The sequence below is a fragment of the Littorina saxatilis genome, linkage group LG5 (genome assembly GCF_037325665.1).
Source record: "Littorina saxatilis isolate snail1 linkage group LG5, US_GU_Lsax_2.0, whole genome shotgun sequence".
Classification (NCBI taxonomy): Eukaryota; Metazoa; Mollusca; class Gastropoda; order Littorinimorpha; family Littorinidae; genus Littorina; species Littorina saxatilis.
The window spans coordinates 7,519,253-7,546,548 of record NC_090249.1 but is presented as its reverse complement, the minus strand read 5'-3'; the positions used below and the strand labels follow the sequence as shown (position 1 = coordinate 7,546,548).

At 44.4% G+C, this 27,296-nt stretch overlaps 1 protein-coding gene and 1 long non-coding RNA gene across 2 annotated transcripts; one reads left to right on the top strand and one right to left on the bottom strand.

Annotated features, from left to right (window-relative positions):
- Nucleotides 1–480: 480 nt before the first annotated feature.
- On the top strand, nucleotides 481–26,302 carry LOC138966199 (uncharacterized). Its single transcript, XM_070338328.1, has 4 exons — nucleotides 481–498; nucleotides 17,213–17,420; nucleotides 18,764–18,966; nucleotides 21,049–26,302. The coding sequence occupies exons 2-4, from the start codon at nucleotides 17,216–17,218 to the stop codon at nucleotides 25,387–25,389; spliced, it is 4,749 nt and encodes a 1,582-aa protein (XP_070194429.1). The 5' UTR covers nucleotides 481–498; nucleotides 17,213–17,215; the 3' UTR covers nucleotides 25,390–26,302.
- Nucleotides 4,869–5,511, bottom strand: LOC138966190 (uncharacterized). The gene is made up of 2 exons (XR_011455633.1): nucleotides 5,270–5,511; nucleotides 4,869–5,024 (listed from the first exon to the last, which is right to left on the bottom strand). It is a non-coding gene; the product is annotated as an uncharacterized lncRNA (long non-coding RNA).
- Nucleotides 26,303–27,296: the final 994 nt, after the last annotated feature.

The window sequence follows — 27,296 nt, the reverse complement described above, 5'->3', positions numbered from 1 at the left end:
AGAAAGAAAGAGAGGGAGAGGGAGAGAGAGAGGGAGTGAGGGAGAGATGAGACTGACTCGAGTGTGTCAGTGTGTGAATGTGTGTGTGTGCATTTTCACTGTGATCAAATAAAAGAGAAAGGCCCGTCACCACGCACATCCTCGGCTCGCATGCAATGTATTTATATAGCAAAGGGAATGCCTGTAATTCACACAGATCAATCACTTGGTCTTAAACGTGCACAAGACAAAAACGTCCATACTGGGCCCGGGGAGCGAGCCAGTCTGAAGAGTACTCGGGTCCAGCGCGAGCGTTTTTTATTGCAGACAAAATATTAGCAAAATATTAACGAAGTCGATTTTCGGGGTCATTCGCTGTCGGATGTTTTTAACTATAAAATAATATTCTATATGTAACATGTGTACATTCGGGTAAGAAGATACTTTAGAGCGCGAGTGATCGTTCCTGCCTAACATTGTGTACTTCCGGTTCTGTCACCTTCGTTTCTCTGCAAAACAGTATGTAAAATATTGTTTCATTTCGCAACCATCACTTTACCGGCTAATGTGCACTTAATAGTTGTCTGTATGGACTTGTTAATTCTATTTTTGATGATGTGTTGCTAATCCTCAGCTGATCGCACGTTGAAATTGTTTTCAGGTTAGTATCGAAACGCTACGAACCCACATTTTTGACCTAAATTAGTTTCTTAGACGCAGACAAAGCCTCGAACGCCCCTACCCCTCATTTACCCCGACGCTCGCTCCCAAAACTCTTTCCCCCTGTTGAGTATAACAAAGAGAGAAACATAAGGAACGTGCTAAAATATACACGATCTGGGAATCTGATTTTGGGGGTTTCAAAGAGTATCATCTGAGAAAAATTGAAGGAACCAGACCGACTTCACCGTTACGAGTTTATGGAACGTGACTTAAAGCGCGCGAACACACACCCACACACACACACACACACAAACACCTGGAAAGGAAGAAAAAACACCCCACAAGGTTAAGAGTTTTTATTGTTGTCTGGGTTGACTTTAAGTTTAAGCAGTACGCTAGTGTTGGTCTAGGTCTGGCTGTTTTTGAGACATGAATCATCTTCTCTATCAAAGTCTTTCATTTGTACACTGGCTTAAGCGGCTATTCTTGAGAGTCATGAGGACGGAGGAGATCTGGAAAGCAAAGACACATGCCTCAGGCATTCACTGATTCAGACAAAAGAGGTAGTCGCCAGGTGTGCTTATCATGAGCAAAAACACCTTGGCAATGTTTTCAGACAACATGATTACAAAACATGCAGTCACACGTTACTCACTTTCTGTTTTGCTTTCCAATTGCAAGGAAAGGTACGCATGATTTGTCACGGTAAATGACAGACCGTGATGCCCTGGCGACCATCTCTCGATAACAACCACCTACCCATTACGACCGTCTCAAAGTATCACTGTCGCGTTGTTTTTTTCCCATGCAATTGCAAATTGCAATTCACCTTTCCATTGCGACCACCTGTCAAAAATGACCACTTTTGGTCAGTCCCTTGGGTTGTTAGTCATTACATAAAATATACAGACAGGTTCAACTGATGAACTGTATACTATGTTCATTCAAACGTATAATATTGGGCAGTCGGTGTCACTGACACTGTCAGTATCAACTGTCATGATCACTACAGAATTATACGAGTTGCTTTTGTGACCATCGATAAACATTTGTTTTCCAGGGATTAGCATGGGAACATTTTTTGGAGTTGTACATTTTATGTAAGTTATGCAGGGAATATACAACATGTACAGTATACTTTAATTGTGCCTGTTATAATGATAGCTAAATGACAGTGTGCTGTTGGTGCATTCATGTGTTGTCGGTGCACGGAAAAACTCTTGCAACCATAGCTGGTAATGATTTTTGTGATATATATGATGGTCAAGAGTACAGAATAGTGTCCAGTCTCTGTGACATGAGCATGACAAATATAATTTTGTCATAAAACAATCTTTTTTACTTAAATTGGAGCATATAGTTATCTTGATACTTCCTACCAAAAGAAATTTCAAATGGGCTATTTACTGAGTAGTATTTGAAGAAAATGTATTTGGTTTGCATGTAACGGTAACACCGTGACCCTTTCAATCAACATCAACTTAAAACAAATCCAGTTTAATTCCAGGTCTTTATTTAACTTTAACAGCCTGCTACAAGTGTACTTTCAATGATTAAATCATAACAACAGTGTTCTAGTCTGATACAGTATTGAAAACTGCATGTAACTGTTGCATGTACGTAACTTTACACAAAGCAGAACATTTGACTCACAATGTTAAAAAAGTAACATATTTAAGTAAAATAAACAAACAAAAAGTCTTCAAATATGTTAAGCCTTATCTTTATATTTAATTGTAAGAAGAAAAAGTTCATTTTTCCAATTTCTGAATTATGTTATAATGCACCATGCATGCATTTACAACATCAGGCGTTCCTAATTTCAAAGTAAAATGACTAAGTAAATGTACTGTATTAAAGGCTCCTACATTGTCAAGGTATGAAATACTTCAGTTAAAGTATTAATTAAGGTTAAAGTATCCCAACAATTGTTTTACTCGTTTTAATGTATAAAATAGAAAATCTAGCAATACATGCATGTAACATAACACTGTGACCGATCCTTTTTCTTACCCATTTTTCACCAGAAAAAGAAATCCATCCAGAATTAAATGTTCTACAAGTAAATACATAGATATAAACATATTTCACATCCAAAAATGTGAGTCCAAGTGATAAAGGGAAAGAATAAATAACAAGAAAAGACGTATGCAAGTAACTTTACACCAACTAGTGCTATTTGAAGGTGAAATAATTGTTATACAGCCTCTTAATCACTTAAATCGTACTAGTAATTGAAGAAAACATTCTCTTAATATTGAATGACCTATTGAGTGCTTAAGACAGTGAAATAATTGAATTTAAGTGGATTCAGAGCCAGTTTTAGGCAACAAACAAAATATCCCGAATAAGGGAAAGGCAAACATATCCATTCAACTTTTGTTATTACTTCAGCTACACCTTAGTAATCAAAAGAGAAATACTCAAACAAAACAGCAAATGTTAGACAAAACATTGGGCAACAACCAAAAATGTCCTACCAACCAAACTTTGCTACCAACCAGCCTTTCCTATCTTTCAGATTGTAACTAGACAACAGCACAACATAAACTCAAAAACAAACATGAAGCTGCTAACCACAGATGTGGCACTGACAGATGGAATAGAACAGCCTCTGCATACATGAAAATCAATGACAGTTTTGAAATATTAACAAAACAGCGTTCCACCCACTCGTATTATTTTTTACTAGTGGTACCCGTGCTACGCACTTTGTGTGCTGCGCATGCGATGTCATTTTGTTGGTTATGTGCTTGTGAAAATGTTGTTTGCACCCCTCCCCCCCCCCCCCCGCACATTATCCCGCATATAATGAATTATATTCTCTTGGTGAAAAATAAAATGTTAACCCTTACACCGGTGCAATTCTGTAACACATGTTACATAGCCACTGGTGAATTAACAGAGAGAAAAATAACAAAAAACAGTCATATAGGTTTTCGCATCAATGGGAGGTAATCGGAACTGACCAAAAAGACTGCGCGACCGCACGCGACTATACAAACAAACAAAATAAAATACAGCAGGTATGACGTTTGCATGAATCCATGATTACGTCTACATGAACAACAGTGATAAAAGTGCGCATCTCTTCCCAGCCGTGCAGCGCTTTGAAAGTTGGAAGCATTAAAATTTAAACGGGTAAAAAGCCATCGTGAAGATACGAAAAAAAGTATGACGTCTAAAATACTTAATGATTCAAACGCATAGTATAACATATGTAATTGACAACAGAAAATATATACATGGTTCACACACACAATCGAGTGCACACATCCATGCTTATTTAAAGTCATGTACACACACACACACATACATACATACATACATGGCATCAAGCAACACACAATTAAATGACACATATGGAATATGGAAAACGCATAATGGACATGAACATGGCAAGTAATTTACACCGTTACCTACTATAAAATTGATGATATATATATACCACTCACTTGCTATTCGCCTAAAAGCTTGCAGTGTGCTGTGACACATATAAGAAACCAGAAGAAAAAAGGACTTTACTTTGGCGAAAAGAGCATATGCTGCTTATTTTTGTACATAACTGCTATAACTGTATTTTTTCCGAACACTTACATGTAAAAAACATAGAGATATATCTTACCATTTCACTAAGACAGCCAAAATAACGGTCAAATTAAGGGGAGATCATGATGACGTACATGTCTATGGTTGCACCGGGGGAAAATATTTAGTCGCTGGAACCTATAAGGTTATACGGCGACTTATCAGGTGATAATGTTTCGAACTTATCTTTTAAAAATTAAGTAAACAAATCTATGGAATATTTTGGAGTTCCATTAACAGATAAACAGATCTATCTATCTTCTTATTATTTTAGGTTCGTCTGGGGTAGAGAAATAAAACACACAGCTAGGTTCGTCTGAGGTGCGGTCGCGTGTTTAGTCGAACCGAAAGTTGAAGAAGAACCAATCACAGATCTCTTTCGGCGAGGTCAAAGTTCAGGTCAAAGTTCACTGTTGTCTGCTCAAATTTGCGAGACAAACCTCTTGAAACTTTGTTCGTGGACAAAATTGGAAGTCGGGACCTAGCGGAATCGATTTCCTGGGTCACGTTGGCATGGTAACCGAAGGAGAAGGCACAAATCCGCGCGGTTTGGTCACAGGAATCGAAAAACCACCGAAAACCCTACCAGTATTACATAGTAGATTGTTTTTTTTTTTATTATGGAGGGAATGCATCTAGGCTGGTTGACCTCATGCTAAACAAATACATGACAACAGTACAGCTTCAGAAATCTTAGTGCATGGGAACAAAGGGCCACACATAGAAGTCTGTTTGCTTTCACGCTGTTTCTTCAGGAAATGTACTTCTGCACCATCACCAATGAGGGCTTGAATCTGCAACACAAAATAACAAGAAATTCCGAGGTGATATTCAAAGCGTACCAGTTCCACATAACTAATCTCATGAAAATCATCAATTTGATTGAATTAAACATAAATTACCATGCATGTTAATATATTTGTGTACATTTAAACAAAAACTAGTATCATCGGTACTGAAACAAACAAAAAAAATAAATCCCCAGTGCCTCAATTCTCACAATTTCTTCCTGAATGTATTGAAGTCCTTGTACTCTTACCCCTGGAAATGCAGGTCACAGTATTGTCAGCTGAGTCCACACCACTCTGTTCTGCAAACTTCACTGGATGTTGTCTCAGTTGATAGTGTCCAGGGAAGGAAGAAAATTTAAAAAAAATTAAATGCTGGACCGATGAAACAAACTTTTTTGTGTCCTGAAATAGCATTCCTAATGCTGTTGATCATGTGTGTGTTATGTTACATTGTGATTCAAACACATACTGTTAAAACTCATCCTAATACATAATTAAATATCATATTCTTACTCCGAATCACATTAGCATTGAGTCACCTGAGATGCTTATCACTGAAAAACGCTTACCCGGCTAAAGAATTTAAAGGGAAGCAACCCCATCACCAAAACGAAAGTGAAAGTAGCTTTGGTAATGGGCCAGCACACCGGGAGTTACCTCCCATACGGGGGTGTGCCACGTCACTTCCTCTAGGAACACGTGCCTATTCTCATACGTCTTTTTCACCTCGGAGAGGACGGTTCACTTTTTGACGCTCTGTGGCTGACCTTGTGTGTTTGAGTGACACCCGCCGGCCACGTTACCCAGCTTTTCTGCTCGCCTTGCCTACAGTTTGGTGAGCTCGTTCCCGTTTGTTGTTGGTTGTTTGCGCTGTTTTCGTTACTGTACGTTGTCCGTTTTTTGCGGACTTGTGTGTCAGTGACTTGCGTGTTTCGCCATTTTGTTGTGTGAGTTAGTTAGCTAACTCGTGTGACTTTGCTAGTAGCTCTGCGTGCCCTCTTTCTGTTTGGGCAAGTGTAGCTTTAGTATTTTGTTGACGCGTAAGCGTGTGTGTTTACTGTGTTTTCAGTCGTTTAGACTTACGTTTCAGTAAATCTTTTTCACTTTGCCACGTGTTGTTGTCTAACGTGTCAGTGTCTTGCGTGTCGCCATTTTGTTGTGTGAGTTAGTTTTCTAGCTCGTGTGACTTTGTTTGTAGCTCTCCGTGCCTCTGCTTTTTGTGGGGCAAGTTTAGCTATAGTATTTTGTGAACGCATTAGTGCGTGTGTTTACTGAGTTTTCCAGTCGTTTAGACTTATGTTTCAGTAAATTTTTTCGCGTTGCCACGTGTTGTTGTCAACATGTCTGATTCAGACAAGCGCCGTGGCAAGTCGGACCCCAAGGGGAAAATTAAGTCTAAGTCTTCCTCTTCCAAAGCAACGTTACTTGTTACAGACCAAGAGCGTAACACTTTGTTGGCTGTACCTATTTCGGCGCCTAGCGCTGTTACTACTTCTGCTTCTTTTGCGGCGCCTAGCGCTACTGTTACTTCTGCACCTGTCTCTACATCGGAGACTTCGTCATCGTTGTTAGCACCTGGACAAGGTGCGTTGGTTTCCTCTCTGTTAAAGTCACTGGTTCCGGAAATCCGCAGCTTGGTGCAGGCAGAGTTTCAGCGTTCCGTCGCCAGCAGTTCGGCGTTTCCGGCATCTGGCAGTGACGTCCGGGCATTGGCTTCCGTGTCTTTGTCCTCCACTTCCGGCTTGGAGCAGCGTCCTCCCTCTTCAGCGTCGGCTGGTAAGCAGAGCTGGTCCGATAGCCCTCGTGAGGCGCCTGGACGTTCTCCTTCGGGGGACAGCTCTTTCGCATCGGGTCACGACCGATACCATGCTGATCTTTCATTTCCGGCGATAACCTACGAGGCCCCGGATTTGATCGAACAGCGGCGGCAGTCGGTTTCGACTGCCGCATTTCCGGCACTTGCCGGAAGTGATGATCCGTCCGCTCCGGCACGCTACGGCGGTCGCGGCAGGATGGAGTATTCACTGACTTCCGGTCCTTCCGGATCGCGAAGTCAACCAGTGCAGTCTTCACTTCCGCATTTTGCGGTTCCGTTGACTACACTTCCGGTTTCGGCCGGAAACGCTTCTTCCTCTTCTGGTGGTTCCTTCCGGATACCAGATAGTGGATTTCAGCGTGCGCCTTCCGGCCTTCAAGCGCCTAGGCTTGAGCAGGCATCACTCCACTCAGTCGGGGGAGTGACGTCAGCTCATCCAGCTCCGGTTTTTGCGGATGGTCGTCCTGCTTACCCTTTACCTTCACAGGGTTTTGGGCTGCAGGATGATGTTAGTGCTCAGGCTTTTCCGGTTTCCGGTTTGCCAGGGCATGCTTCTGCTTCCGGAACTGGTGACTTCGGTCATGGTTCCACGTGTGACTATTCTGATGCTCCATCAGTGGTCACCGAGGAGTCGCGGGGCGTGTTTCCGTCGAAGCTCAAGTCTGTTCTTGACGTCGCGGCGGAAGTAACGTCTCGTTATTTCCCTGAAGGGGTGGTGGCTGCGGACTCTTCCGCATCATTCGTTCCTTCTGCCATGGCGGACTTCCGGCCGGCACAGGAAGATGTTTCTTCCTTCCGGTTCGCCGAGTCTCCGTCAGTGGCTTACCAACTTTCGCATTCGCTGGTTCGTCCAGCACATGCGGGGAGTGGTATTCGGCCAGTGCCTGTTCCGTTACTGCTTCCTTTTGGTCCAGTTCCGGAATCAGCTCAGCAGTGGGTGGCTTCAGCTGCTCAAGCCTCTTCCTTCGTGCCTACGGCCAATAGGAAGCTTGGCATGCCCAATCAGAGCCAGAGTTGGCTGGCGTCTTTTGCACTCCCTAGGGCTACCCTTCCGGTTTCCCGGGAATTGCTGCCTCTTCTGACTAAACCGATCAAGCGTGATTCGGTTTTGCCGGTTTCTGAGGCTTCCCTCCTCTCTGCTGAGGAGGTTGGACGTCGGCAGATCGAACTGTCCTCCATTGCGGAGACTCTTGTTCGGGCTCTGTCTCGGGCATTGACCGATTCGCTGGTTCCTTTCACTCTCAGTGAAGAACAGAATGCGGACGATGTCTCTGCGCTTTTGACCGCATTGGCCAAGGTCAATGAGGAACAATTGCGTCTTTCCTCCCTGCAGTACACCCAAGCGGTACTCTGTAGGAGGGATCTCTTCCTCTCGCAGTCCCAATTCACGGAGCTGGCTACTAGGGAGACCTTGAGAGTCTCCCCGGTCTCAGAGGAGTCTCTCTTCTGTTCGCTGGCACTGGATGCCAGACAGAAGGAGATTCAGTCAAACAAGGACAGTCAGTTCCTTGACTACACTCTGAAGGGGGTGAAACAGTCTCAGCCTTCTAAGCAGAAGCAGGCTCAGACATCGTCAAACCCCAAGCCAGCTCAGAAGCGGCAGGCTCCGCCGGCCGCTCGTGGTGGGAAGAAGAGGACGGCATCGGGGAGGGGGCGTGGCGGCTCTGGAAGTAAGCCACACCCCCAATGAAGCGCTCCCGATCTCACCCCCCTCCCGCCCTCCACCTTGGTGATGGCGGGAGGCCCCTCCCGGGCACTTTCTCGTTGGATGTCGGTAGTAGACAGCCAATGGATTGTGGGAGTGGTGAGATCGGGCTTCCGTCTACTCTGGCGGGAGGAAAAGGCGCCTCTTACCCGAGTGCCGCCGCGGTTCAAGCCCCCCTTCTCGCAGGAAGCACGTTCCGTCTTGCAGTCGGAAATTGCCTCCCTGGAGCAGAAGGGCGCGGTGGAGAGAGTTCGGGTCCACAGCTCCCTGGGATTTTACGGGCGTCTGTTCGCTGTTCCCAAAGCGTCAGGAGGATGGCGTCCCGTGTTGGATTTATCTCTCCTCAATACTTTCTTGAGGGAGATAAAATTCAAGATGGAGACGCCAGCCTCTGTCCAAGACTCTCTCCGCCCAGGAGACTGGGTGACCTCGATCGATCTCACGGACGCATACTTTCACATTCTTATGCATCCGGCCGACCGGAAATGGCTTCGTTTCCGGTGGGGAGATCAGATCTACCAGTTTCGCGCACTCCCTTTCGGGCTGTCTCTCGCACCATGGATTTTCACCATGGTGGTGAGACAGGTCTGTGCACTGGTGAGGTCCCAGGGTATCCGTCTGCGGGCTTATCTGGACGACTGGCTCATCATGAACCAGTCCCAGAGCGGCTGTTCGCAGGATACCCTGACGGTTCTTCGAGAATCCAACTCGTTGGGGTTCTCGATCAACCGGGTAAAGTCGGAGCTGACCCCGTCACAGACATTCACTTATCTGGGGATGTCTTTCGACACGGTCGCTTGGACTGTCCAGCCTTCTCAGAGAAGGGTGGACAAGCTCCAAGCTCAGATTCGCTCCACTTTACCTCTCCTGATGGCTTCCATCCGCTCGCTCGCCTCCATCTTGGGGCAGATGGAGTCTATGGCTCTTCTGGTTTCACTGGGCCGGGTCCACAAACGTCCGCTTCAGTTCGCGCTGAAGCCGTTTGTGGACTCTCCTCTGGTGGACTGGGACGCCCTCATCCCTTTGCAGGGATGGTTCCAGTCTGCGACCCTTCCGTGGTTGGACACGGAGTGGGTCTGCAGAGGTGTTCCGATCGTCGTGCCCCTCCCCGACCTGGACCTCTTTACAGATGCGTCCAGGGAGGGTTGGGGGGCACATACAGATCTTCAGACTACTTCCGGTCTGTGGACGACGGAGCAGTCCTTGTGGCACATCAACTTGTTGGAGCTAGAGGCAGTTGCTCTGTCTGTTTACAGACAACATGACAGTGGCGGCGTACATCAACAAGCAGGGAGGCTCGCGGTCCCCGTCTCTCTCGGAGAGGGCTTGCGAGATCCTGGTGTGGTGCTTTCAGCATCATATCACGATCTCGGCCAGGTACCTTCCAGGGAGGCTGAACACTTTGGCGGATGCGCTCAGTCGTTCCGGTACAGTGCTTCAGTCGGAGTGGACGATCACTCACGGGGCACTGCTTCGCCTTTGGGCCCAGGTCCAAAAGCCTCTGGTGGACCTTTTTGCCACAAGGTACTCAAAGAGGCTTCCGGTGTTCGTCTCGCCATTCCCGGACCCTCAGGCATGGCGAGTGAACGCTCTGGACTTTCCCTGGACGGGTCTGGAGGCGTACGCCTTTCCTCCCTTTCCGTTACTCAGCCGAGTAATCCGGAAAGCGGAGATGGAGGAGCCGGCCCTTCTTCTTCTGGTCGCTCCTCTGTGGCCGTCGCAGGTCTGGTTTCCAGATCTTCTTCGGCTCGCCCAAGGGCCCCCCATTCCTCTCGCACTCGTGCGAGGGGAACTAGTGCAGCCCCGAACAGGCATTCCACACGAGGAGCCCAGTCTTCTGAAGCTTCACGTGTGGAAGTTGTTCGGGACTCGCTGAAGCGCTCTGGGGCGTCGTCTTTGACTCTGGACTTGGTGGCTCGCTCGCATAGAGCGTCCACCTCTTCAGTTTATGCTTCCCACTGGAAGGCATGGACTGCCTGGTGTTCAGCTAGAGGGGTGAGTTCGGTGGCTCCGCGCTCTATTCAGGTCGCTAACCACCTCTCTTTCATGTCTTCACAGGGCGCCTCAGTCTCCTCGTTGAGGGTCCGGCGCTCCGCTATCTCGGCGACTCTTAAGCAGATTGGTCGTTCTGTTCGAGTCGGGGGCGTTATAGCTGCAGTCATTAAAGGGGCTGCTCTTAAGGAAGCTAAAGCTCGTTTGCCCGCTCCCAAGTGGGACTTGTTTTTAATCCTGGAATTCCTTCGTTCTGCGGATTTTGAGCCTTTAAGCGAGGCCAGTCTGTTCAATGTCACTCGCAAAGCGCTGTTTCTCCTTTTGTTGGCTACGGCCCGACGGGGTAGCGAGGTCCACGCCCTGTCGGGTCAGCCTGGGGATATCTCCTTTGAGCCGGACGGTTCCGCATCTTTGCGTTTCCGGCCTGATTTCCTGGCCAAGAATCAGTCTCCTGGGCAGGCCTCTCCGCTGGTTAGAGTTAAGGCTCTGACCAGCGCGTTGGCCCCGGATGACCCCGATTCGGTCAATTGCCCTGTGAGGGCACTTCGTCTGTACTTAGCCCGGACTCAGCCGATTCGGTCTAGTTCTCAGAAGTTGTTGTTTATCTCTCTCCTTACTAGGCGCGAGAAAGATTTGTCGAAGGTAACGTTGGCCCGGTGGGTGTCCTCGCTCATCAAGCAGGCTTATGAGTGGAGTCGCACAAAGAGGGGGGGGGTTATGCCCTCCTTGCCACTTGACTCGGCCCGAGCCCATGAAACGAGGGCGTGGGCATCCTCTCTGGCAGTTCTGCGCTCCAGACGTCTAGAGGAGGTGCTGACAACTGCGTATTGGCGTTCCGAAGATGTTTTCATAAACTTTTATCTTCGGGACGTCACAGCTCTTCGACAGGATGGCTCCAGAGGCCTTCCAGCGCTCATAGCAGCAGGCCAGTTCCTGTCCAGAACTTGATGGTGAGTTTTGATTCATTTCTAGCCCACCGCCTTGTTGATGTTATCTGCTAATGTGATTCGGAGTAAGAATATGATATTTAATGGAAAATTTCCTAAATAAATTTTCATTTAATTAATATACTTACCCGAATCACATACTGTATTCCCTCCCACCTGCCCCGCTTATGGTTTTAAGATTTTTAAAGCCGTATGAGAATATGCACGTGTTCCTAGAGGAAGTGACGTGGCACACGGGTGTATGGGAGGTAACTCCCGGTGTGCTGGCCCATTACCAAAGCTACTTTCACTTTCGTTTTGGTGATGGGGTTGCTTCCCTTTAAATTCTTTAGCCGGGTAAGCGTTTTTCAGTGATAAGCATCTCAGGTGACTCAATGCTAATGTGATTCGGGTAAGTATATTAATTAAATGAAAATTTATTTAGGAAATTTTCCATTATTAACTCTTAGTCTGAAAACACTCACCTTCTTTGTGAATTTTTGTTTTTACCGAGTAAAGTTACATTCAAGCAATAGATTAAGTGGGTTTTTGTTTGTTTGTTGACCTGCATTAAACCATATCTTGGTTGTTAAGCAGCCTTAAAAAAAAAAGCATCCACAGAAAAGAAAGAAAAGATAATAAACTATGTTGACGGCAATTTTTACTCATACATGTAACTTAACACCGAATAATCCCTTAGTCTATGATTATGTTTGTGTTATGTGACATTCAAACACATGTTTAAAAAAAATGCTTGTACTAAATGATCCACTCTTTGAACATTATAGTGTGCAATTAGTGTGCACAAAAATGTGAAATTCTTCAAGATACGTTTGAAAGTAACTTTACACAAAACCTATGGTGTCATGTTACATGCAAACACCTTTAATCTATTTTGAAGCATTAAACAGTTTGAAAAGCAAAATTGTTGACTGTTTCCATCCAGTCACCTTTCAAAGTGGGATTGAACCAGTCAATGAAATCCTGAGTTCATCTTAGCAATGCCATTTGAAAATGTCAGTATGACTGCAGGTACATAACATGCATTTGTCGTGTTAAGTTACTTGCATGCACGTTTTTACTGCATGTAACATAATGCACAATTATAATTCAAATGTTACCATGAAGCAAACAATTCATTTGTATTAAAAAGCTCCTATTCAATAGATTTTGCTATACCAAACTTGTGTGATGAAAAATACATGAGTGTAACTTAACACCACTCTTTATGGAGTAAAGTTACATACAAACACATATATCACTAAAACATCCCTTGTGCAGGCGAAAACACAAACTGAAGTTAAAGATCGCCATTCAAAACGCATCATCTTGAAAAATCAGACAGGTACTTGCAGATTCAGTTTCCATCAACAAGGTGATAGTTAGCATGTAACTTTACACGGGCATGTTGTCACTGTGATTGTGTTAGGTTACGTACGAACAGAACATTCAAACTTGGGTTTAAGATCGTACCAGGGCCATCCACATTCATCGAGAATGCAAATGTTCAGATTATTGCATATTTGTTTTCCTTTAAAATTTCCCCGATCTAAAATGAATGTAGCACTTTCTTGTACGTGACGTTAACAATATGTACTTTCGTGTTAAGTTACAATCACGCGTCAAGATGGTAAAAAAATGGTAAGTCGTAACAATTTTTTTTAATCCTTCGAGATCTCACAACACTACGTCCAAAATTGGTCTTCTCGCTAAAAAACATGTAAAAATCATTCTCCTAAAGCAAACATATTCACGCATGTAACATTAAAAACAGTAACACCAAAAGTAAGCATGGTCACTCACAAACATGTGCTCATAACAAATCAACAAACATTTTCCACAATTCCAAATGCGACTAAGATAACCCCTGCTAACACTGTTTTCACGTTCATGCCGTTGTTCATAAAAATGATAATGTATTTTGGTCACTTTACTTGCATTTCATGTCTTTCACTGACAAAACTGCATGAACGTAAAACAGCAAAACTTACCTCATGCTTTTTCGCCACAATGATCCATCAATGCTTCGACCAAAACAGCATGTGACCAGCTCTTTTGTAAACAATATTCAAAATGGCCGCCGCTTACGCAAAATCTCGTTCACGTCCTAGTGAGGGATCGTTTTTTGTTGCATGCGCGTAACATAACATTTACGCGGTTTTCAATTATTTTTCCCTTGGACTGCTATGTAGAGTGGAATCAAGAAACCGCTTAAAGTCCTATGCCGAAATGAAGGCAGCGACAGAAGCTTTAAAATCATGCTGTTTCCCACCTACGCGAGACTTCCAACTCATTGTTAAAATGAAGACGAACTCGGTACGAAAAACTAACGCGACGGTTACGCGCAAGCAGCCGTCCTTTGAACGCAATTATACACATCGCCGGTCATTCGTTCGTCCTGACAGTAAACCTGCATTGAACTGTTTTGTCTTTCATAACATGATATGATTGATTCAGTTTCAAATTGTCTCTGGTAAAGCGAATGTGCAGCTTCAAAGTATAGTGTGTGAATTGTTTCGCGTTTCGCCGACAACCGACTTTTTCGAACTAATCCACAGATGAGACAGTGACAAAAGGTCAGGTGTCATGTCTACTGTCCCGAATGACACACGATTGCTGACATTTCACCATTGCCAAAAGAATAAACAAATAAGAAATAGGTAGAAAATGAATGTGAAAACTGACTTTGATTGTTGATCTGTATTTTCTATACCACTAACAAATAATCTACTTACACATAGCTGTTTGGCAAATGTATGTTGCATGGGACACACTGACATGAAAGTGGAAGATGTTTTTCCCTCTAGAGAAACTACATATCAAGTTACAATTTTTGTGCTCTTCCATTCCAGTTGGCAATCAATTGTTAACGCATGTTATTAGAAAAAATAGAACGAAAACAGATTAGACAGAATGAAAAATGTACTGGTGATGTCATTTGGGACATACTGACATGAAAACGTCACCTTTTGTCATTGTCTCAGATATATAACTCAACAGACACAGATTTGAACACAAGAAGACATGCATATTGAAATCAACTTATTTTGAACAGATTAGAACAGGTTTGATTGAGGTGCATGTAGAATGGTTGCCTTTACAAGGCTAGTTTTGTGACCAACTCGTGATACAGGCACTCGACGCTCTGTTGTACTCTTGACCATATATATATTTCAATGGTCTGCAATTTTTCTTTCATTTTCTGTACTAAAGATTGTGGAATTGTCTTTGTTATTAGTATCGCTGTTTCTCAAGGCCAGATATAACTAGAAATCACCATGAACGTATCACCTGAAATCACACCTACATTCTCTCATTTAGATAAATACTGTTCTTTAATTTAAATTACATTTGACATAAGGCCAGAAAGAAAAATATGTCTGTTTCCAGTAACATCGCCAAGGGCGGGGATGTAGCTCAGTCGGTAGCGCGCTGGATTTGTATCCAGTTGGCCGCTGTCAGCGTGAGTTCGTCCCCACGTTCGGCGAGAGATTTATTTCTCAGAGTCAACTTTGTGTGCAGACTCTCCTCAGTGTCCGAACACCCCCGTGTGTACACGCAAGCACAAGACCAAGTGCGCACGAAAAAGATCCTGTAATCCATGTCAGAGTTCGGTGGGTTATAGAAACACGAAAATACCCAGCATGCTTCCTCCGAAAACGGCGTATGGCTTCCTAAATGGCGGGGTAAAAAACGGTCATACACGTAAAATTCCACTCGTGCAAAAAACATGAGTGTACGTAGCCGGAGTTTCAGCCCACGAACGCTAAACAAACATGAGGCGAAGCCTTCACGTAAGAAATCGACAAACAGTAACACAAACTCAATCACTCCGTCACACATACACACACACACACACACACACACACACAGTAAGCATAGGTGAAACTGTGCAAGAAAGCGAGACACTAGATCTGCCAACTAGTCTCGGCCCGCTCACAATAACAATGACCGAGACTTTCAGTAATTCCTTCGCGTGACGTCTAACCCTCTTACGTCATAATGTGACGTCTTCACACACGTCAAACACTTTTGACCGAGACGTAATCTTCTTATGCGAGCTTTACATAGACTCGGAAATGTTAAAGTTTCTATCACACACGCACGCACGCACAGACAGACAAAAGTTAGCATCGCATAGGCTACACTTACGTGAGCCAAAAAAAAAGGTAACATCGCCAAAAAAACAAGAGGCGAAGCCTTCAAGGCTCACGTAAGAAATAAACAAACAGTAACACAAACTCACTACACGAAGCTTCGCAAAGTCTTAATACCAAAAACCCGCAGCTACGGCGTGGTACTTTGACCCCAACATCGCTTCTCAAGTTTTGACATGCGAAGCTTCGCCGTAGCTCGCAACGAAGTTGGGTTTTTTTGTAAGAAGGGTGCTTTTCGATTCAAGATGGACGACGAAATCAGACTCAATACCATAGTGAAGAATGCATTTATCGACTTTGGTTCACCCAAAGTACAAGAACTAACCTCCTACCTGTATTATTTCATACTGCGATGCATTGACATGTCGAATGAAACTCGAAATCCCAGCGCTCACGCCAACTGGTCCCGGCCGTGCTCAGTCAACGAAATAGAACACATACAATTAACTTACGTCATCATCAAGTACGTAAAGTACAATTTGTGACGTAAAGTACTCAGAAAGAAGCACACCACGCGCTGGTCGAGACTACGTGCATGCGCTTTCTGACTAATAAGATTTGAGACGCCAAGACATGAAAAGAAAAAGATAACTCTTGCCTTCCAACTAGTCTCGGCCCGCTCAAAACCGAGACTTTCAGTAATTCCTTCGCGTGACGTCTAACCCTCTTACGCCATAATGTGACGTCTTCAAATGACGAAATGTTAAAGTTTCTACCACAGACATACACACACACGCACAAACGCACAGACAGACAAAGTTACGATCGCATAGGCTACACTTACGTGAGCCAAAAATAGGGTCAGTCGGTGTTTTTTTAATTTTTTTAATTTTTTGTTTGACCTTTTTCTTACGTTTTGTTGACGTCTTTTTTATGTTTTTTTTTTTTAAATGCTTCCTTAGTTTACTTACAATTATTTAGCACATGTTTTTGACCTTTGATATATTGAAACTAAATAAAGTATACTTGATTTCATATTTTTCATTTTTTATTTTTTGTGTGTGTGTGTGCGAAAAGCGGAAAAAAACTTTAGGGTCGGCGCTTAAAAATAGGGTCGGTCGGGTTACCGGAAACAGACATATTTTTCTTTTTTGCCTAAAAAAAACAAACCCCACCTAGTCCTAAGAAATTACACTACCAACCAGAAGCAGTAAAAAAAAGTTCCCTCTCATCTTCAGTTCTTAGTTCCACAGGGTTGAAATGTTAATTAATATAATGAGATGGAATGTTGTTTATTTAGCTTGAGCTTTATTTCACTCTTTAAGTGATTTTACCGATTCATCTAGCATTTTATTTTGTTTTCTTTTTGATTGTGATTTTAGTTTGAGCTTTATGTAATGTTTTTAGTTTGAGCTTTATGTAATGTTTTTAGTTTGAGCTTTATGTCACGTTTTTAGTTTGAGCTTTATGTAATGTTTTTAGTTTGAGCTTTATGTAACGTTTTTAGTTTGAGCTTTATGTAACGTTTTTAGTTTGAGCTTTATGTAACGTTTTTAGTTTGAGCTTTATGTAACGTTTTTAAGTACTTTTACTGACATTTTATTTCATTTGATTACATTTCTGATTGTGTGTTTTTGTTGTTTTTGTTTTGTTAGACGATGGCAAGCTACCAGGTTGTGTGCAACGTGACCCGGCCGCCAGAGCCCACAGCAGTTTGTGAGGTCAGCGGGTTTCAAGAAAAGGCAGCCAGTCACTCAAGCGCCGTCTTCCAAGACTGTGGGCTAATTGCCGACTCTCCACAAAGTGATGCTGATGACTTGCTGTCCTGTGCCCTTGTGACCAAAACAAGTGCTTCCTTTTCAGGTATGACATTCCTGTGTTGTCGTTTAGGTTTAGTTTTACAGATCATCCATTCGCAGGAATGCATTGTCTGTGCTTTTCAGCACATGGATGTAGTAATGAAAAATCGTAAGGATTCCTATCCTCATCAGGCCGTTGGCAGTTCATCAGGGCAAACTCATGTCTACTTTTTGGTTTGCTTTTGGTGGCAGGTGTTCCATGAATTTTTTTAAATGTGTATTAACTCATTCAAGGCGCGTCTAAATTGTCCCCTGTTTTCCCTCCCGGCACATGATTTTGAGCCATTTATAAAAAAATTATTAAAAATCAACAACACAAGCTAGATAACCTGACCTACCTTACGTTTTTGCAAAGTTTGAAACCTTGCTCTTTAAGAAAACATATGAAACATTTGAAAGAACATACCTTTTGTTGTCTTCACATCCAGTCAAAATACCTCTTCGAAGCAAAAAAAACTAAAACAATTTCTACGTCGGTGGGATCATCATACACAATGTCATTCAACACTTTCATTGTCTGAATCATCACCCAAATCATCGTCCATTGGCACAAACTCATCACCAGAATCTAAAACATCATCTCCACTATCATCATCACAAAGGTCAAGATCAGAACCGTCCTGAATAACAAGTTCTAGCGCTCTTTTAAGTTGATACGTCTTGTAGCAGAACGATCCGCCATCTTGGAAATGTCGCACACGTGGGTCGCACACCGTCAAAAAGATCAAACATTATTCACAGCAATTGAAGGGAAGGAACTGTGTACAGTGAATGGTACCACAGTAGAAAGACTAACGTTTACTGTGGAGGTTGTTTCCCTTGGTAAGCGGGACCCCGTTTACAGTTACACCGTTAAAAATTCGGTGCATCCGTCGAATTGATGCATCCGATGTGCCAGCAACGCAAAGTACAGGTTCGGATTAGGGAATCCGACACAACGCGAATGACTCTGTTAATGTCCAATGTCATTGTCAAACTGAGATAAGGTTAACAATTCCACAGAGGCCAACTTTGGAAGCATGCTTGTAAAATAGACTAGAGAGATGAAGTTTTTGGTTTTGTGGTGTGTTTATTGCCGCCATTTGAATTACATTGCCATATTAGTGGTAAACTGAGTTGATACAATTACAACACACACGTTTACACTAACAGTGCAAAAATGCAGGGGAGATAAATCTATTCTCAGTTACAGCCTGACAATGAGACAAGATATAGGCTTAGTTGCCTCCCTTATACTAGCTAAAAATGTGCTTTTTTGGGGTGCTTTTTTGGGGTGCTCTTTGAAAAAGAAATCGTCCAAGAGCATGCAACAATTAGTAAGAACTGTTTTTTTTGTTTTTGTTTCAGGAGAAGATAACTTTCACTCTCAGCTCAAGTTACCCTTCTTCTGGTGCGACTTGTGCCCCTTTGAGACAGAGAGCAAAGCCAGTCTCCTCCTTCACACAGTTCAACAGCACTGCTTTGTCTGCCGATACTGCTCTTTTGTGGCTCTCTCAAGATGTGCCGTTGTTCGCCATACTCTCGGTTTGCACCCTGAGTTTGCACAACAGGTAGTTGTTGTTTTTCTCTCTTCTTTTTGTTCATTTCTTGGCCGAAACACTTCAGTGTTCAAATTTTTAGTCTCAGCTACTGTGTGAATTTGTTTTCCTCCCTTTTTACATTTAGTCAAGTTTTGACTAAATGTTTTAACATGGAGGGGGAATCGAGACGAGGGTGTGGTGTATGTGTGTGTGTCTGTGCGTGTGTGTGTGTAGAGCGATTCAGACCAAACTACTGGACCGATCTTTATGAAATTTGACAGAGTTCCTGGGAATGATATCCCCGGACGTTTTTTTCTTTTTTTCGATAAATACCTTTGATGACGTCATATCCGGCTTTTTGTAAAAGTTGAGGCGGCACTGTCACACCCTCATTTTTCAATCAAATTGATTGACATTTTGGCCAAGCTATCTTCGACGAAGGCCGGACTTCGGTATTGCATTTCAGCTTGGTGGCTTAAAAATTGATTAATGACTTTGGTCATTAAAAATCTGAAAATTGTACAAAAAATATATATTTTTAAAACGATCCAAATTTACGTTCATCTTATTCTTTATCATTTTCTGATTCCAAAAACATATAAATATGTTATATTTGGATTAAAAACATGCTCTGAAAATTAAAAGTATACAAATTATGATCAAAATTAAATTTCCGAAATCAATTTAAAAACACTTTCATCTTATTCCTTGTCGGTTTCTGATTCCAAAAACATATAAATATGATATGTTTGGATTAAAAACACGCTCAGAAAGTTAAAACGAAGAGAGGTACAGAAAAGCGTGCTATCCTTCTCAGCGCAACTACTACCCCGCTCTTCTTGCATGGGTGTTACTCTTCCGGCTTTTGCCTGATTTCCGGTTTTTGAAAAAATCTGAAGCCGGAAATTCCGGTTTTCCGTTTCGTTTCGCTAAGTTGACACTTGAAATAACGAGCAGCGGTTCCGATCCGACTTTTGACACCGGTTTGCGTACTTTCTCGGTTCGCTCCCTTGGATTTGCCGCCATCTTGCTTATTATGATTTGGTTTCGTCGGTGTCCAGAAACTTTCTTTCAAACTTGAGCATTTTGCTCGATCAAAATGCCTTACATCAGTGATGATGTCGATCCTTCTAAACTTGAAAAACTAGAGGAAGGTGTTACAAACAAGTGGAGGCGGGAATGGTTGGGAAAGGGGGGAAACGTGCTGCTTTACAGAGTGCAGGAGACATTCGTTCCTTCTTCAAAAAGCCTTGCATGGATACATTATAGGACTCAGATCAGAAGCAGTGTTTGTGTGTGGCTCAACTCAAGAAAACGCGGGAAGCCTTGTTTCTTGTTTCTTGTCAGACATTTTTCGAATGCTCTAGAATTTGGTTTGAATTATTGACGGTGCTTTTGCTTGGTTGGTTGGGACAGTAAAGTATCCCATTTGTATTATTTTTTCTTTTTTTGTTTCTGCTTCTTTTCTTCTTGTATGGTTTCTGACTGTGAGAATGCTGGAAATGGCCACTATTATGACTATATGCTTTCATTTTGGCAAATTTGCTTCAGCCCCTGGACCCCTGCCTTTCAGGTTTTTTGATTTTTCCCAGTAACACCCATGTTCTTGTCAATTTCACTGCCTTTGCCACGAGCGGTGGACTGACGATGCTACGAGTATACGGTCTTGCTGAAAAATTGCATTGCGTTCAGTTTCATTCTGTGAGTTCGACAGCTTGACTAAATGTTGTATTTTTGCCTTACGCGACTTGTTGATATATTGGCTTTGTGTAAAGGTATGTCCATTTAATCTAAACTGAAGTGTATAGATACCAGGGATTTTTTGAAACTGTGTAGGGAGAGTGGGTTGGTCAAGGGTTCGCTTTTAAACTCACAAATTATTAATCCATCAAATATAAAATTTTGAAAATATGGGTTCAGAGGCACTTTAAATGCAGTGACGTACAGGTCAGTCTATGACTGGTGTTTATTCCCAACCGCCACAATCTTTCCTGCCTTATGAATGATACTTTGCCACTGTCTACTTTTCCTCCCCCCTCATTAATGCAGAAAAGAAGAAATAAATCATGACTGTGAAAGATTTCAAAATGAAATTTGACTTTATATTTGCAGTTCCGTGAGCAGCGGCTGAGGAGCTGTCAGCTGAAACGTAGAGAGTTCCAGCAGTATTTTCAACCCGAGTCAAATCTGCCGCCTCTGCCCAGGAAACAGGCGGATCGTGGCACTGCTCATGACACCTCTGGGGCTGGGCCAAGCAACCAATATGAAAGCAAAATCAACAGTCACGACGTAAAAACAGACCAAGAGGCAGGTAACTCCAGCAGCAGTGAAAGCGTGGAAGAGATGCCAGTACCATTCATCCAGCAGGCTTCAGCAGGAGGCGAGACCTTGGGTTTATCTTCTACCTCTGCCGCCTCCCAGGTCCCTGTCACAAAATTTCACCTTACCCCTCAGGTCATTGGGGAGAATGTGGTCAGTTCTTCTGGCATGGAACCGGAAGTTGAAATTGCTGGAGTCAGTGAATCTGCCTCTGGAGCTTTGCAGGACATAACTCCTCAAACAACCACATTGTTGAGTAGTCGGATTTCTGAGCAGTTGCAAAGGGGGAGCGCTGAGCAGAGCAGAGTTACAGATGCTGAAACACCCACAATTCAGGGTTCAGTGTCTGTTGAAGTCAAGTGTGAGCCAGATACTAAAGACAGAGATTTTGCGCAAGCTCTGGTGAGAAGTTCAGCTGGCTTCAGTCAGGGAGAAGGCAGGAGTGATGAACCATCAAACGCAGATGCTGAAAGCTGCGCAGATGACATGATTGTGGAATTGAAACAGGAACCAGAGGACACCTTTCCAGAGGAAATCGACAGCTCAGGCTTGGCACGTAGGTCCTACCCCCGCCGTGACATCCAACAAGTTGATTCCCGCGCCAGACCTACAGTAAGCCCCACACTGTCCGCCATCCAAGAAGAAACCCTGCAGCGGCAGTTTGAGGAATCATTTGGCATGCAGACGTCTGCCTCATCGGCTTCTTCCGCTGGCCAGCCCCATCCCGTGCGACTCTTCACCCCGTCGCAGAGGCTATCGCTGCCACAACTTGTGGAGAACTTTTTGCTGAGTCCTTCCCAGTCAGAGCGTCCCACAGTGGAAGAGCTTCTAACAACAAAATTCAACCCACATCTCTCTCTTGAAGTTGAAGGATCAGCTGAAAGTTTTTCGGCCACTTCTATGTTACGACGCCTCCTGACTAAACCCCAGCAGAATGCTCGAGCGGGTCAGTCAGTTTCACACGGTAACAATGTAAATGATGTTGATGCTGACTTACAAGAAGTTTGTGAGGATAACAACCAGTTTCAAGCTGCTGGTAGGCCTGATGGCAAACTATGGGAAACAACTGCTGCAAGCGTGTCTCTTGCTCCAAAGCAACCACCAGTTGAAAACTTTCTGCTGTCGCCACAATCTGCTGATGGAATAGCGGATCTGACATCATCTTTGTCTGTAGCTGAAAGTATCACCCCTTCTGGCAAGAACTCGGAGCTTGAAAGGCCCCATACATTTCCTGAAGAGACCATAACCCCGTTTATAAAGCAAGAGCCAGTGGACGTTGAAGACTTCTACCACTCTTCCTTGGCTGCGTCTGGGGACGAGTTACACAAACATGGCTCTGTTCACCCCAGAGAAAACATCCAAACTCATACACAACCAGCTTCAATGCCTGCCAAAGTGCCAGCAGAGACACTGAAGTCCTACTCCAACATGTCTCTGAGAGATCTTCTCACCATGAAGACTGAGTTAGATGAGAGAGCAGTGCAAGAGGTTGACACATATGAAGGCGGAAGTGCAGACGAGGGGGAGGTGGTGTGGGAGTGTGGGTTCTGTCACTTCTCTGGGGAAGACAAAGCTGTGGTCCAGGCACACAGACAGGAGCATCACCTGCAGCAGATGGCAGAAGCTGGGTTTGGGGATAACCAAGGTGACGACTCGAGGAGAAGCAGCTTGGAGGACGAAGAGGATGAAGGGTCTTACTCTGGGTCAGCAAACCAAGAAAAAGCTTCAAGGGGCTGGACGGATGAACCACAGCCATCCACATCAAGAGGTTTCACTGCTTCGGCATATCAATACAGTGATGTGCCGGAGGTACAAGCAGGCAGCAAAAGATCTACTGCACCTCGCCTTGACGATGACTATGACTATCTGTCGGAGGAAACTGAAGCATCAGAATCTGGGACTGAGCCTGAAGACCTGAGTGACAAGAACTATGTGCCGCCATCGAGTGCGACACTGGGAGAGGTGTTGAGCTCTGAGGACGAGGACAAGACGGGGATGAAGACATCCACAGCAAGAATCAAACGAAGAGGAAGGCTGCCAGGTCCCAGAAAAAACAAAGCCGCTGATGTTGTCCATGGACAGCCACATGCCACCAAGCAAAACGGTTCCAGAGCTCGAGAAAGTGAAACAGTGTCAGTCGATTCAGAAATAGAACATGAGATGCTTTACAACTGTCCATTTTGCAGCCATCCTACTGGATCTGTACAGGAACTGAAGAGTCACATCTGTCGTTCGGCAGACGAAAAGCACATGCTGTTCTTACACTACGGTGCTGCATCAGGAAGTCTCTGCTACGTCTGCCCAGGTGATAGGTGCGTTGACACCTTCCCCAATGCTCAGAGCTACCTCATGCACGTATTGTCTTGTCAAGGTCATGTTTTGGACGCTCAGGAATGCTCCGTGCAAAAGAGGTCACAGAGTGCCCTGGACAAGCTGCAGCGCGTGGCTGGCTTCCTCAACTGTCCCGTCAGCAACTGCTACTTCGTCAGCCCCTTCAAGGACCAGATGAACGTGCACATGAACTCCCACGTGCAGCAGGTCCAGGCCTCCCAGATGCTGCTCTTTCGCTCTGTCTGCTCTGTCATGGCCAAGTTGTACGCTACGGTCAAGGGCTTTGACCGCTTCTTGTGCTACCGCTGCGGCACCATCCTGATGAATATGAGCTTGGTTATGGAGCACATGAACACTGAGCATGGCGGTAAGGTGAGGGGAATGATGCACACGGTTCAGTTGCTGGACCAGAGACCGCGTGGCATCATGGTGGCTGTCCAATGCCTCCAGTGCTCGCATTGTGTCCCATCTCTGGACAAATGGTTTACGCACCAGTGTCCACCAGAAGACAGACCTGGAAATGACCATTCTACCTCACCGGAACATCCCCAGAGCGTGGCGTTGTACACACCGAAGACGGTTACCCTGTTGTTTGAGGAGTGGATGTGGAGAAAACAAACTCTCAGTATCAAGGCGTTAACAGGCATGAGACCTGAGAACAAGACCCAGGGTCAAAGTGGAGAAGGAGACCGTAACAGACCAATAGGACAGTTACCTCTCATCCGCAGCATTCTGCTGGCTGAGCCTCCTAGGACAGACTCAAATGTCAAGGGCAAACTAGCGAAACTTGTTTCTAAAAGGTTAGGCAAGAAAGATACAGAGGAAGATGATTTAGGAGAGAAAGAAACAGAGGAAGATGATGTGACAACAATGTTGCAGTGTGACGATTGTCAAAATTTCGTGTCTGAGAGCGAGTGGAAACAGCACAACTGCTTTGTTGATACCATCAAAGACTCAGAGTGTGCAGCTGCAGCAGTACCTCCGCACTCAGGCTCTCCATCCAGAACTGACAATTCTCAACCTCCTGAACAGGCCTCCCACTCTATGCTGCTGTCAGCACTGGCCTCTCTTCACCAAACTAAGTCTGCCTCTTCACGCGCCGCAGGGAGTGTCTCTGCCTCTGCCCCTCCCCTCATCCCTGCCCCGTCTCTTGTCCACAAGCAGAAGCAGGCCACTGGCTCTAGTCGTATCCCTGCCCTCACTCCGGCCCCCTGCCTGCGTCAAGCTTCTGCCAGTTCTTCAGTCACACATCCCAGTCTCCTCAACCTCCTGACCAAAGGTGTAGGCAGCAGTGGCTCACAGCCGTCACCTGGGGATCCTGGCGCCCCTTCCACTTCTCAGTGCACTGTAGGAGACCTTCGCTCTTCGATAAATGAAGGAGCTGGTATGATTCGATCACTGTTGATGGGTTCAGCTTCTTCAGCCAAAGTTAGCTTTGGTGGCGTAGAAAAACAGGTGCTACCAACCACAAGTAGAGGCCAAGAAGGATTGCAAGTCAGTGACGCAGCATCAGACAACTTCAAAGTGAGAGACACCTCCGGCAACATCTCACAACAACCATGGATCGCACAACGTCAACCCAACAATCCTGAGAAATCGCAAACACATTCGTCATCACAGGATTCCACTGATGGTGCCTCCTCCAGAAAGAAGAGAAGGACGGAGGTAGCACCCAAGGCGGGGGGTTCTTCAGGTCCTTCCCCAGCTCCTCTGATGTGTTTCCTGCGTCAGCAAGGTGATCAGGTGATGCAGGTGCTGGGCAACGTCTGGGACACACAGGACGATGTTGTTCCACAACCTTGAGCTGTACACTGGGTTTTGGGATGGTGGGTTAGATCTGCATGACGTCTGATTCAGTGTCATCGTGGAGATTCTGTTTTTCTCTTCTTTTTTGTGTGTGTGTGTTGGCTGGAGCTCTGGGTCTGTTCTCCAGTGTGTGACAGTAAAGAACATTTTTTAGGATGGTGTTTATTGTGTAAGATGGAGCTTTGGAGTTTTGATCCAGTGTGTGCAACACATGGTGCATTAGATGGGTCAGTTCTTTCGTATTGAACTGAGATGCACAGTGGACATTGAAGTTATTCAGTATGGGTTCGTTTGAAATTGCAATAGGCTCTGAATGTATGGTTTAGTATGATGATATATTTGTGTTGGATCGAGCTGCAGGCAGTGTGGTTTAGTATGGTGAGTTCATTTGTTTTGGATCGAGCTGCAAGCAGTATGGTTTTGTAAGGTTAGCTTGTGTGTGTTCTATCAAGCCCTCAGTATGATGAATTCATTTGTGTTGGAATGTGCTGCGGGCAGTATGATTTAGTATTGTTAGTTCATTTGTGTTGGATCGAGGTGCAGGCAGTATGGTTTTAGAATGGTGAATGTTTTGTGTTGTAATGTGCTGCAGGCAATACGATTTGGTATGGGGAATTTGTTTGTGTTGGATTGAGCTGCAGGCAGTAGGGTTTAGTATGGTGTGAGGTTTTGTGTGTTGAATCGAGCTGTTGACTTGTGCTCCAGTTTGATGGGTTCCTTTTGTGTTGGACTCACGAAGATTTTGTCGGACTGTGAATTTTATTGCGCTGGATATAACTGCTACCTCCTGATCTAGGGTAGTGGTTGTGTTTATTGGCGTACTGTCTGGTGAACTTGTCCTTCGAGCTGAGACAAAGACAGACTAGTCATTCTATGGTCGTAAATATGAGTTTGTACACAGGTTGTGTGTGTGTGTGTGTGTGTATGTGTGTGTTGGTGTGTGTGTGTGTGTGTTGGTGTGTGTGTTGGTGTGTGTGTTGGTGTGTGTGTGTGTTGGTGTGTGTGTGTGTGTGTTGGTGTGTGTGGGCACGCATGCGTGTGTGAGCCAAGAGAGAGAACTTTGGATTTAGATTCTCGCCTTAGCTTAAATCTGTGCATTGTGCATGTAGTCTTTACACAAATTGTCCTTGCACTGGTTCCCGCAGTGGGGCACTGCGGTTATGAAATTAAAGGCCCCTCCTGTTTTTGGAACCGCAGGAGCTTTCTAGTTTGCTGTTAGGTAGATTTTTGGTTCCTCTTTCCTGTCATGCTCTCTTTTTCTTCATGAATTCTTTTCTTTTTTCTGCCTTCTTGCTCATTTACCTGTATTTTTTCCAAAAATCTCTTCTCTTGCCGCTTGTCTCGCGATTCATGTATAGTTTAATCTGTTAGTGTTCTGATGTAAGTCCAGCAGTAGATAGGTTAAGCCTATTTTAACATACTGGAAACTGGTAATCTTCCAGTAGGTATTAATTTAGTTTTACTGAAGCCTGCTGGGACACAAGTAATGGGTTAGTGCATTTGTAAACAGGAATCGCTTGACAAGTGGCCCCCTTCATCCCCCCCTTCCTCGTCCTGATATGGCTCTGCGTAGTCGGCTGGACGTTAAGCAACAAATAAACAAACAAACAAACCTTGCACTGGTAATACATGTATGCACACATTCTTGCCCTCTTTCTGTGGAATAAGGTGTCCATATTGAAACTAATTTGCTTTCTGTGAATCTAATTTATGCTTCAATACACTATTTATCTCGGAAGAAATTGTTGATACTTGTTCAAACAAATTTGCAATTGATTTTTATTTATGAGTCGCAAGTTGTTGTTTATGTTTGCATGTGCACTGCACAAGTTTCAGTATTTTTGACTCACATGCGAAGCAAAAGTGAGACTATGTACTCACCCGAGTCGTCCGTCCGTCCGTCC

Bases quoted from the DNA above. Each gene is read 5' to 3' on its own strand.
- LOC138966199 (XM_070338328.1), top strand. From the start codon at position 17,216: ATGGCAAGCTACCAGGTTGTGTGCAACGTGACCCGGCCGCCAGAGCCC. The intron at 17,421-18,763 runs GTATGACATTCC...TTTTTGTTTCAG, and splicing joins AACAAGTGCTTCCTTTTCAG to GAGAAGATAACTTTCACTCT. The intron at 18,967-21,048 runs GTAGTTGTTGTT...TTATATTTGCAG, and splicing joins ACCCTGAGTTTGCACAACAG to TTCCGTGAGCAGCGGCTGAG.